The sequence below is a fragment of the Gossypium arboreum genome, chromosome 7 (genome assembly GCF_025698485.1).
Source record: "Gossypium arboreum isolate Shixiya-1 chromosome 7, ASM2569848v2, whole genome shotgun sequence".
Classification (NCBI taxonomy): domain Eukaryota; kingdom Viridiplantae; phylum Streptophyta; class Magnoliopsida; order Malvales; family Malvaceae; genus Gossypium; species Gossypium arboreum.
The window spans coordinates 101,859,383-101,872,554 of record NC_069076.1 but is presented as its reverse complement, the minus strand read 5'-3'; the positions used below and the strand labels follow the sequence as shown (position 1 = coordinate 101,872,554).

The following is a 13,172-nucleotide window of genomic DNA, read 5'->3' as shown; positions in this document are numbered from 1 at the left end:
AAGAGAACAGTCTTATGAGTAATACTGGTTTATCTTTTACGTATGTCATAGAAGAAAAACGAAATTTGTAGGAAAGTAGCTTTCGCTTTTACAGAATGGCACCTGATGTGTTGATAGGAGCGTTTTCATTTGCCACCTGGACTCTGTGTCTATTTCATGAAAGTATTTTTCAACTATATTTTAAAATTTTAAAATAATTTTTAATAAATATAATGAGAATTTTGAGAATTTCAGGAAATTTGACAAACTTTTTTTAATTTAATAACATTATTTATTTTCTAAATTATAATTAAATTCCATATTCAATGTAGAATATCACTTTACTTTATGTAATTAATACAAAATAGAATTATTCAAAATATTAATTAAGAAATATAATTAAAATATATAAATTATTTTGATACTTTAAATATAATGCTAACAAAAATTCCTAATAATTATTAAAGTATTTGTGTAAATTATAAAAAATTGATATATTCATTTTTACTCTTAATAGTTAATAATTGATTATAATAATTCATAAATAATATGTCATTAATATAAATATATTATATCAAAAGTGTTATTTATAAAGTTTTATATATGAATTATGAAATTATTTATTATATAAACAGTTAAAAATCAACTATTTAAAACTAAAATAATACTTTTTTTTCGTACCTTTTAATTAATGGAAACATAATAATTTAAATATAAAATTATTCAACATAAAGCTTAAGATTTTTATTTATTATTACATAAATTCTGCTAATAAAACTGTTTTGATAGATACAAAATTCTTATTTATAATTAGTGGGATAATCTTTTTATTAAGTAAATTTATTTAATTAAATATTTTAGTCGATTTAAAATTTTCTCTAAACTCGTATTTATATGTATATATTTATACAATATTGAGGTGGAGGTGAGGGTTAGAGTAAGGATTAGACGATTTGAACCCGTATTATATCTAATAAGAGCTTTAACATAAGAATAATCAATTTTTAATGCTATTGTTTGCAATTTTTATTGGAAAATTATTAAAAATAATTAATTTCATGAAGTAAGTTATATTATCTATAAATATATTTAAACACTTGGTTGAGTTAATATTACAAATCAACCGAGCACTATTTCGTGAGAAAATTATTAAAAATTGTTTATTTTATAAAGTAAATTATATTATTATGAAAGTGTGTTTTATATTTTGTTTGTTTAAAATTATTAACATTTTAATCCCTCACCATATCTACAATTATATATTATCATGCTGTTGCCATGGTAACACCTGTCCTGGCAGAAATGAATAATGCATAATTCAAAGATTCGGTCCCTCGCATTTTGTTGTTTAAACAATTAGGTCTCTATTTGAAGCATTTAAAATGTTCAATTAGGTCCACGCCTCTAATTAATTTTGTTACTTTATTTAGACTAAAACAAGTTATATTTGCTAAGTATAATAAAATGTTATGACCTTCGTTCATGATGGTGCTTTCTTTTCTTTTCTTTGAATTATAAAAATAGTTAATTTCAGTTTTAGTCCCTTTATTATACTTAAATTTGAAATTTAATTTTTAAACTTTAACTTTGACATAATTTGATCTCATTGTTTTTATAATATTATAGATTAGTCCAAATAGTTAATATTATTAATTTTTGATTAAAATATTACGTAGCTATTTATAATTTAAAAGCGAGTTTTAAATCCGAAAAATAAAAAGATTAAACTCCAAATGTACAAAATGTATAAAGACTAAAAATATATTTTAATATTCGACTTTACTCTATAACTTGATACAAATAACTAATAAACCCAATGCTAAGTGTGGATGAATCATTCTTATTTTCTTTGTAATAATTAGATTATATCACGTGGGTGGGAAAAATTGTAAGAAAGGTATATTTTTAAAACAAATGATTTTTTTTATAGAAAGTTGGTAAATAGAAAGTGCTAATTTTAAGAGGGTAATTGTTAAAATAGTGATTTTTACTAAATTAAAATAGTTATTTTTAAAGCATATTATATAAAAACTTAAAAATATAAAATATTTTTATCCTATTGTTGAATTATTTATAAAAATATAATTTTATAATCTTCTAACTGAATTTATATCGTTGACTTAGTGGCACTAAACTTAATTAAGAGAATAAAATAATATTATATTAGATTTTATCATACTCACGACATGGGTGAAAGAAAATATTTTATGCTAAAAACATTTTTTTTATATTTTTGCACTAGTGAATTTTATCTTTTAATATGTAATTTTAATTTTTTATTTAAAGATGATATAAAAATATGAAAAAATAAAAGGGTCATTGTAATAATATCAATTATAAATTAAAAGAAAAATGTATTTTATACTTTTATTAAAGATTCTTAGTATATCTGTTCTTTTTAATATAACGCCTAAATTAAATTTTTAAATAAGAAGATAATACGTTTCAGTGTATTTGAACTTATATTCTCTTACATTAACAATAATGTCGTTACCAATCAAGCTAAGGCTCAGTCGGTTACAATTTTTAAAGCAAAACAGTCCTCATACTTTAATTTAAAACGCATTTTTAACTTAAAATTTTGTTAAATTGAATTAAATTTTGTAGATTGGAGGACTACATCCCCGGCTCCTCATAAAGAAAATTCTAAATTCGACAAAAACTGGTCAGCCCATTTCAACCCAAAAGCCACCTAAATGGGTCAAATCCCCAAATTGAATGTTCAGTTTAACAATCAAAACTCAAAAGCCAGATTCCCCTTTTTTTCTTTTAATTATTTTTTGGGTAAACTACACTTGTAGTGACTCAACTGTTGATGAATTTCTTTTTTGTCACCAAACTATAAAAAGTTACAAAATAAGCGTTTAATTATTTTATTATTTTTTTTGGTCACCAACAATTAAATGTCTACGGGACAATTTCTAAAATTGGCAAAATAGTAACTTTAACCCTCAGCATTTATATACTGTGTCAATTTAGTCTTAATTCTAAAAAAAAAAAACCTTCAACATTTAAGCATTTAAACATTTAGTCACTTGAAAAGCTAAAAAAACAAAATTCTCAACTAAATTTAATCGAATTATACCAAAAATAGAAACACCTAAAACTCTAAGATAATAAATTTTATTTTTCTTATTCTTTTAAAATTAACCCTCAAAATCACACACACACACAAAAACTACAAAAATGTTGAATAATATTGAGGGTTAATTTTTTAGAATCAAGATTAAATTAATACAATGTAGAAATATTAAATTTTTTTAGAATCAAGATTAAACTGATACAATGCATAAATATTGAAGGTTAAAATTGTTATTATGTAAATTTTAAAGGTTGCCGAATTATCTTCTATTAGCCATTTAACCGCATATTACCATAAAAATAATATTGAATAACTTTTCATAATTAGATGAAAAAATTTTATCGATAATTGGTAATAGTTTACGCTTGTTTTTTTTATGCAAAAAGGGAAATAATAATTGGGTCTGACTTCAGAGAGTGTGGTGAGGAGTACAAATCACGAAACTTGTGGACGAACTGAACTGGAGCTAACCCATCACAAACCCAATAAGCGTGGGACTTGTTTTTCCAAAGCAGATAGAGAGAGGGTCTAATTCTACTTTTACTCTCTATATTCTTTGTACACTTACAATTTAGTCATTTTACTTTTAATTTCAATAATTTTAATCCTTCTAATCTTTTGATTTAATAATTAAATTAAATTCGATAAGAAAATTAAATATTTTCGTTAAATGGGATTATTTTGATATTTAAAAAAAATTATTCATATGTCAAATATTACACACATGAAAGGTTAAACAAGCAAATAAAAAAATTTGATTTGACAGTTGTAAAATTTACAATTTTGAACCTAGAACTTTAAAGTTTTTCAATGCTCTTTCAAAGAAGTAGAGTGAAAGTTGAGATTTATTTATTTATTTCACATAATTTTAAATTGACTAGGCAAGCTAGTTTTTAATTTTAAAATGTCACATAATCTTATTTTTAATAACCACATAATCCAATTTTTTTTAAGAAATTTATCAATTTGACTTTAATCATTAAATCAAAAAGGTAAAGAGATCAAATTCTTGAAATTAAAACAGAGAAACTAAATTTTAAATATGAAAAAATACAGGGACATATAGAAAATTAGCCCAACAGGAACAGCAGGAACAAAGCATTTCCTCGGAATCTACTAGCTAAATCCTATATCTGTGGCTACAATAATACCCATTAGATGTCCTCACTTTCACCTTCCTTTTTGCCTCTTAGCTAGCTCATTATCTTTTTCATTCAAAGTAACCGAATTTTGGTTCTTATTCGTGATAACGACTACTTCCATGGATTAAATTGCATTTGTTTTAACTTCTTTCTCTTCACCTGGTTAAAAATCTTTTCAAAAATGCAAAACCCTTCTGCGGTTACCCAAGAATCTGGCCCTGCTGCCTTCGATCTCGTCACTCAATTGGGTCACTTAGCATTCAACAAGAGCTTTCGCAGCTCAAACACTGATGGGTTTTGTTCATTTAAGCCAAATCACGTGTATTTTTCAGGCTTCAGAGACTCAATTTCTCAGAAAAAGCGCAGAGTTGCTGCTGCTGCTTCACTCAGTTTGGGTGCTCGAAACAGCGTTTCTTCGAGCGTCAGGAGAATCCTGAATGATTTTAACAGAGCAATTAAGTTTCACTGTGATAGAATCCCAATTGGGTTTGCTTCTATTCGGGTTGGTCCTGAGGATAACAATGGAGTGAGAGATGGTGGTGGTGGTGGCGTTCTTGAGGTTGAAGGTTTGCCTTTGAATAGTGTCGAAACTGAGACCCCCAAAAAAGTTCTGATTTTGATGAGTGATACTGGTGGGGGTCATAGAGCCTCTGCTGAAGCTATTAAGGCTGCTTTTAACGAGGAATTTGGGGATGAGTATCAGGTCAGTTTCCTTTTGTTTGGCTGCTAAGAAAATGCAGGCATTGGGAAAATTTTACAAATTAAGAACAGTCAATTCTTTTATCACTACTTGCAGTGTTTAGTATTGGTTTGAGAACTAACTGTACTACATAAAACAAGGAGGCATATGCCAATTTTAGACTTGGCAAGTGGTAAAATAATTAGTGGACGCGTTTTTACCTTTGCTCTATATGTTAAGAGTAGCATATTGCAGGTGTTTGTTACAGATTTGTGGTCGGATCATACGCCCTGGCCATTTAATCAATTACCAAAAAGCTATAACTTCTTGGTCAAACATGGATCATTGTGGAGGTTAACCTATTATGGAACTGCTCCTCGGGTGATTTATCAGTCAAATTTTGCTGCAACTTCAACATTCATAGCTAGGTAAGAATCCATGACAATTATACTGTGATTTGCACCTAATCACCATTCAACATGTTTCTTTTGATGACTGTTTCAATCCTGTTGATCGAACTTTGCTTGTGAATGAAATTGAATATTAGTATGTCAGCCTCACAAAAAATTAGTTATACGATTTCCTACGCCATTCCTCTAATCTGTGGCTTTCTGTTTTTCAATATTCTTATGATAGAGAGGTCGCCAAAGGGTTGATGAAATACCAGCCTGACATTATTATTAGTGTACATCCTCTGATGCAACATGTTCCACTTCGTATTCTGAAGTCAAAGGGTCTACTGAAGAAGATAGTCTTTACGACAGTGGTCACCGATTTAAGCACTTGCCACCCAACATGGTTGGTTCTGCATCTTAGTTTTCATATTTCAAAATTCACTTATCCTTGGTGTAATTTTGGCAATGTTTATTGTTGTTTTAGGTTTCATAAGCTTGTAACAAGATGCTATTGCCCATCAGCTAAAGTAGCAAAAAGGGCATTGAAAGCTGGACTTCAACCATCCCAAATTAAGGTTTATGGCCTTCCAATACGACCTTCTTTTGTGAAGCCTGTTCGGCCAAAGGTTGGTTTACCTTTCAAACTAATGAGCTTTTATATTCTCATTTGTCTACAACAATTTTATTCTATTAAAACTATTGTCTCAAACTATTGCACACAGGGAAAGAAGTCTTGTTGCAACAAGCTTATTGTGTATTCAGATCTTGCAGTTTTTCTTGTTCTTTTTGCTGGTTTCCATTAGATCACTTGTTTTGTTTCATGTCCTATTGCAATTTTGTTCGGCTTTGTTATCTCCATAGATATCTCTTTTCATCTTTTGTTGTATATTGGATCAAATGATACTGACAATTTTGATACTTGGACAATGTAGATTGAGCTGAGGAGAGAATTAGGTATGGATGAGGATCTTCCTGCTGTTTTGTTGATGGGAGGAGGGGAAGGAATGGGTCCCATCGAGGCTACTGCTCGTGCACTTGAACATGCATTATATGATGAGAATCTTGGGGAGCCATTAGGTCAAATCCTTGTCATTTGTGGCCACAACAAAAGGCTTGCTAGCAAATTGCTTTCAATTGATTGGAAAATTCCTGTTCAGGTATAGACTTTTCTTCAAAGTTTTAATGGTAACTTTGCACGGCTAAGTCTTCTACGTATATATCCTATCCAGATGCCTTTTTCAAGAACCATGAGGAGACTCGTGATAAACATATTCTAAACTGTAAAAAAATATCTATATCATATCTCCATGTGAATTAAGCATGCCAAACCGTGTTATCATCATTGCGATTTAAGGAAAAGTTTTATTTGGCAACTGGTTTTTCTGAAATTGCACAATCTTATAGGTCAAGGGATTTGTCACCAAAATGGAGGAATGCATGGGTTCTTCCGACTGCATTATTACAAAGGTAACTTTCTAGTGACAGATAGTCTGTGGATGCATGTAATAAACTTTTTTTCTTAATTTTGAACGACTCTTGCTTCAATAGGCAGGCCCGGGGACTATCGCTGAGGCTATGATACGAGGTCTTCCTATAGTTCTGAATGATTTCATTGCTGGGCAGGTAAGTTTTCTCTTTCTCTTTTTCACTTTTATCTGTGAGCTTTCTGAAGTAGATTAGATATAGATTGCTTTTGGGAGGGAGATTGAGGTATCTTCCTTAGGTAGATTTATTTTAGAGTTATCGTGTTGACTATATTTCATTTGTCTAAATATTGTACTTCTGTTCATAGTCTGGCCTAATTTGAGTTTCCCTAATTTGTCAAACATAATAAATTAATAAGTTGACCACATTATATATAGCTGAACTAGGCTGAAACATGTTGAAATATAAATGGTATTACAATTTATAAAGTTCATGCACCCTATGGATTTCACCTATCAGCTGCAAGTAAACTAGAGAAAGAGGGAAGTATAAGCAAATAAAAGTACACAAAACATGGCTTGTAGGTACTTTCCCCTGTATATTCTAGAATGCCATATATATACATGTATGTGTATATATGATTATATGCCATACCTTATTATTGTGTTAGCTGGTCCTACCTTATTATGGTCATGCTATAAGTTGTATATAAGCAACTTTGCTTCCTCCTAGATATCTATTCCTATCAGGATTGGCAAATTACCGAAGTTGAAACTATGTTTTACTGGTACAATTTACCAGGCTATTTTGCTTATAACCTCAATATGAGTGGTGCAAAAGAATCTTGTAATGGGGTTTTTAACTCTTTCCAAATAAGTTAAAAATCATGGTTCCGATGTTACAGGAAGTTGGCAATGTTCCATTTGTGGTGGAAAATGGATGTGGGAAATTTTCAAAGTCGCCAAAAGAGATAGCCAATATCGTAAGCCAGTGGTTTGGTCCCAAAGCAGATGAACTCAAGTCCATGTCTGAAAATGCTTTAAGGCTGGCTAGGCCTGAGGCAGTATTCAAGATTGTCCATGATCTCCATCAGCTGGTCAGACAGAGAAATTTTGTACCCCAATTTTCTTGTACAAGTTAGGTCCACTAGAAAAACTAAACAAAGAAATAGTTTTTCTAACGATTTTCCCCTTTTTGATTGCATTATCAATTACCTTGGCTTTCTTATTTCATTAGTTTGCTATGGTAATCTGTGAAAATAATATCTTTTGTGTCTTAATCACTAATATGATTCAAGCTATGACAAGCTGAGAAAGTATCAATATTAACATACATTTTTCTGAATTTCCAAAGAGAACCTTGTAGAAGGGAAGGAATTAAGTACCCATTGCCTGAGATATTATCTCAAACAAATAAAAATAAATAATTGTGAGCTGGATAATCTTTGTATCAATATTAATAGGGTTAATACCATAAAAAAATCCTCATTCTAAATTGATGTTTAAAATTCAAAATGTTTTAATTAAGTATCAATATTGTATCAATCAAAATTTTCTATCAGTTTACTCAACAATTTAGGGTTTATATGTCAACTCAAACTTAGCTTGTGGCATATTTTGAATAGGTGGATTGAATTATAAATATGTAACTACTACATCATCAATATAGATTTGACAAGTTAAAACAAAATAACTTTTTAAAAAAATTTTGGCTATTTTTTTTAAATACATTAAAATCAAATTATTCATGTAGAAAGTACAAACATGTTTATAATTTGATCTATGTATTTTAAATATATTCCACGTTAGATTTGAATTAACATTCAATAACTAAATTGACGGCTAGGTGATAAAATGATATGATTAATATGAAATTGATACTTTTAAAACTCAATTAGAATATTTTAAAATTTAGGGTAAACTATAAAAATAATCATTTATGTTTGGCTAAGTTTACGTTTTATGATTTGGTCACTAACATTATTAATTTGTAACATTTTTATCATTGTGTTGGTACTCAACCTTAAAAGTGTAACGAAAATCACATGTGTCCCATCAAATGCTGATGTAGCTTCCATATTATTGCCACCTAATTTAAATATATATTTTTATTTGTAACCTATTTTTCTTTTTTCTTATCTTGATGCATATATATTTGTAACCCATTTAAATTAGGTGGCAAAAGAGTAGATCTTCTTCATTGTCCTTAATTTGTGTGTTTTAGCACTTGGTGTGTGGAAGGTAAGATGCAGTTCCTTTTTCACTTCCTAATGACGAAAGAAAACATAACCTGAGTTACCTATTTGGTTTTGGTAGCTTTAACTCATTGGGATTTTTCTAACACATGCATTAGACTGGTGTAATCCTTACTAGGATTGAGTATTCGATCGAGTCAAGTTGAATTAAGTCAAAAAAATTTGAGTTAGTTGAGTTGATGAATCCTATTTTAGTAACCAAACTCAATTTAAATTTTTTCTAATCGAGTTAAAAAATTTTAAGTCAAGTCAAGTCGAGTCGAGTTAACGAACCTTATTATTTAACTAGTAGACGAAGTATAAAATTATTTAACTACATTAAAAAAATATAATAGTTTTGTCTTTTAACTTAATGTGTAAATATTTATCAAAACGACGTATTTTTGACTTAATAGTTTTGACTTTTAACTTTAGAAAATATAAACATTTATAAAAAAAAACACGTGGTTTTTTCTTTTTTTATTAGGATTTTTAGATAACTCGAATTGTATAATTCATATTCGAGTTAAACTGAAAAACTTAATTTTTTATTCAAGTTGATCTGAATAACTTGATTAACTCAAATAACTCGAACTATTTAATTTAAAATTTAATTTTTTATCGAGTTTTTCGAATCGAATCGAATTTTACTTGCCCCTAATTCTTAGCCCAGCTCAGGTAGCAAAGTTTATGCTCAATTCCTTTTCTTGAAGGATTCAGCACATTCCCACAATAAACTAAAATCTACGGCCTATGTGAAATGTTAGTGGTGGTGGATATATGAACAATCCATAGTAAACAGCTCTGACCACCTAAAGCAATAATCATATGATATTTTTCGTTATGAATTTCTGTTCAGTGAGGGATAGGAGGTGCCTACTAATGGTCATTTATATACATGCACATAGACTTAACAAAAGTGTTGATTCTTGCTTAAGATATTGGGCTGCCATTATCTAATGTTGTTCTTATCAATGCTTTCTTCAGATCCTTCTACTGACTCTAGCTTTAAATTGATATTTCAGGAGGTTGAATATTCGGGTTGGGGGGGGGGTATTCTTCTGCAATAATTAATCATCTTTGATTTTCTGACCAATGCCTTGAGGTGCTGAGTAGAAGTAACTTATGAAGTCTGGTGGAACTCGGAAATTTTTACTTAATGTCTTCATAAGATAGAGAATAAGCCAGCCATAGCTTTTCTTTTTAACAATCATGCACTTGTAGTGTAGCATAGCATGATAAGAAATGTAGGATTGTCACAATTTCCTTTTACTTGCTAGTGGATTTCTATCCACAATTTATGTTCAAGCTAACATTTTTTCGTATTATTGGGATGATATATATGGTTACTTCTTTTCCCAAACCACTGGATTCGGGTAACTTTTAGTTATTACAGATTTGGGGATTCAAATCTTCGTAAATTCAATATTTTAGCACGGAGGATCCTTGAAGATGCCACCAGAGCTCTTGCAAAGATGAGCATGAACGAAGAAGATGTCTACCCCAATCTCGATGGCCTCTCAGCAAAGGAGATGGGTGTCCTTGAAGGTTGAATAAAAAAATTGAAGCTAGTCCCTTGAATTTGCAGCCTCTCAATTCAATTCACTTTAGCACATATATTGGCGTCGTATGTTATGAGAATTTGGCCCCTACTTTCCATGTGTAATTTGTTTCCTTCAGTTCTTTAGACTGGTAATCTATCTACTTACTCTCAACTTATCTTTGGTGTTTGACTAATTGCAGAACTTTCCTAGGTTAAATGAACTGGAAATGTCACAAGCTTTTTGATGTCAAGATATTTATGACTTGTGTTTCTCACTGCTTGCTCGAGTTTGCTTCTTGGTCGTTGATGGTGATGATTGCGTTACTTCGGTTTAGTTAATAAATCAACAGAAAAAAAAAAAAAAACATTATGGTTGCGATTTAAGACTATGGGGTGAAGTTGGAAGTGATCTTAAATGTGCATAAATCCCGGTCTGTTTTGTCGGATAATCCATTAGTAGTATCTAATCTTTTAAATTCTTATCTTGAAGGCAAACGGCGGGCAGGAACTGAGCCATGCTTTATTTTTGAGACTATGGGGTGAAGTTGGAAGTGATCTTTAAATGTTTGCTTGGCCAAATGTAACTAAATGCACGAGTTTTAACTCAGCTACCACTCTGACATCAGCCTAAGGTCATAAATGCAGGTTTAAATAAAGTAAATTCATGGGGCATGGCAACCTTTGGCTAGTTGACTATTGATCACCTCTTACAACAAATGTATCAGTAAATGTAGATCAGCGTTAACTATAGAGAAAAGGCCAGAGTAGAACTAGTTATACAGTTTATGCTAGACAATCAGGGCCTCAATGGAGATGAAGATTACTGTCTCTTGCCCAACACCAAATCGTTGCACTCTTCTCATTCTTGTTTTGTTTTCTTTTGCTGCCTCGCCTTTGCATGCTAGCCTCTCGTTCAACTTCTATGCAAGTTCATGTCCTACTGCTGAGCTCATTGTCAGCAACATGGTCAGATCAGCTTCCTCTTCTGATCCGACCATTCCCGGGAAACTACTGCGCCTCTTGTTCCACGACTGTTTCGTGGAGGTCAGTTCCAATATTGGGTTAAATGCCTCTTATCACCATGAAAGTTGCATCTTGCATTATATCTTCTTGGATAATATTTGACTATCCTTGCCAAAGTCGTGATTATGATTGTATTAGTTTGCCTGTCATGTTCAGGGTTGTGATGCATCAGTACTGTTACAAGGAAATGGAACTGAGAGAAGTGATCCAGCAAATACCTCTCTTGGAGGATTTTCGGTTATCGATTCGGCTAAAAGTGTGCTCGAAATCTTCTGTCCAGAGACCGTTTCTTGTGCTGATATTGTTGCCTTGGCTGCTAGAGATGCAGTTGTTACAGTAAAATCTCTAATCCTCATCTTCATTTTCCTCTGCCATATCTGCTTGCAAATGCAATCTTCAGTTGAGGGACTAAATATAGTTGTGGTTTTCGAACAGGCAGGTGGACCTGCATTCGAGATTCCAACAGGAAGGAGAGATGGGAGAATATCCAATGCTGCAAATGTTAGATCCAATATTGTAGATACAAGTTTTACCATGATTGAAATGATAAGGCTCTTCAATTCTAAAGGCTTGTCTTTAGATGACCTTGTTACTCTATCAGGTATTTCATTCAAGACCCCTTTTGATTGTCATTAGCACACTAAACCAAAAGTTGCTTTAATGGCTTGCTTTTACAGGTGCTCATACTATAGGAGTAGCTCATTGTAATGCATTCAGTGATCGATTTCAAATGGACTCCAAGGGAAATCTCACCTTGATTGACACATCCTTAGACAAGGCCTATGCAAAAGAGCTCATGAAAAAGTGTCCATTGGGTTCAAGCGCGTCTAAAACAGTAAACAATGATCCCGAAACATCCTTTGCGTTTGATAATCAGTATTACATCAATCTATTGGGTCACAAGGGATTATTTCAATCAGACTCGGTTCTTGTAGAGGATGAAAGAACCAGTGCAAGAGTAGAAGCATTTGCAAATGACCAAGAAACCTTTTTCCGGAGTTGGAGGGACTCATTCTTGAAGCTCACTACCATTGGAGTGAAAACAGATGATGAAGGGGAAATCCGACAGTCTTGTTCATTTGCTAATTAGGTGCAGATGTATCCTATATATATAGACATACATGTTACATATGATATTAGTAGTGCAGACTTAGATATTAATAGTGCAGACTTAGTTGTCCAAATAAAGGCTCTTGAGCTTGTAATAATGCCTATATTACATCTGATATATACAGGTAAATTTTGTCTGTGATGTTGTCCTCTAGCTTGTATATTTTTGGAGAAATCTAATGGACCTAGTTGGATGATGAAATTAATAAGGATTAAGCTGCAATTTTGCTATCATTATATAAATGAATGTTAAAATTTGCTGTTCTTAAAAATATGGCTAGAATTTTGATTGAATTTTTCGGATTTGGTCACTAATTTTAATTTTTTAATTAAAAATTTTCACAGGCATTTTGTTATGGCAAGACTTGAAATCTAGATTGGATATCAATTAGGATTCAAAAGTTGGCAAATTTTGATGATTTAAAACAAAATTATATAAAAAACTTTTAAATATTTTATTCTAATGGTTAACAATAAATTATTTTAAAAACATTAAATTCATAAATTAACAAAAATTTTAGGTAAATTATACCACAAATCACTTTATAATAATATTATTCC

At 30.9% G+C, this 13,172-nt stretch overlaps 2 protein-coding genes across 4 annotated transcripts; both read left to right on the top strand.

Annotated features, from left to right (window-relative positions):
* Nucleotides 1–4,169: 4,169 nt before the first annotated feature.
* Nucleotides 4,170–8,046, top strand: LOC108477428 (monogalactosyldiacylglycerol synthase, chloroplastic-like). 3 transcript variants are annotated; one of them, XM_053031286.1, is made up of 8 exons: nt 4,170–4,906; nt 5,138–5,310; nt 5,519–5,680; nt 5,762–5,903; nt 6,210–6,434; nt 6,682–6,744; nt 6,830–6,900; nt 7,607–7,745. In XM_053031286.1, the coding sequence occupies exons 1-7, from the start codon at nt 4,385–4,387 to the stop codon at nt 6,854–6,856; spliced, it is 1,314 nt and encodes a 437-aa protein (XP_052887246.1). In that variant the 5' UTR covers nt 4,170–4,384; the 3' UTR covers nt 6,857–6,900; nt 7,607–7,745. The 3 variants fall into 3 exon arrangements, with proteins under 3 accessions (XP_052887246.1, XP_017635492.1, XP_052887245.1); XM_017780003.2 differs by having other exon boundaries at nt 4,176–4,906; nt 6,826–6,900; nt 7,607–8,046; XM_053031285.1 differs by having other exon boundaries at nt 4,176–4,906; nt 5,519–5,903; nt 6,826–6,900; nt 7,607–8,046.
* Nucleotides 8,047–11,152: 3,106 nt separating this feature from the next.
* Nucleotides 11,153–12,820, top strand: LOC108484100 (peroxidase 46-like). Its single transcript, XM_017787765.2, has 4 exons — nt 11,153–11,522; nt 11,658–11,837; nt 11,937–12,102; nt 12,179–12,820. The coding sequence occupies exons 1-4, from the start codon at nt 11,286–11,288 to the stop codon at nt 12,589–12,591; spliced, it is 996 nt and encodes a 331-aa protein (XP_017643254.1). The 5' UTR covers nt 11,153–11,285; the 3' UTR covers nt 12,592–12,820.
* The last annotated feature ends 352 nt before the right edge of the window (nt 12,821–13,172 follow it).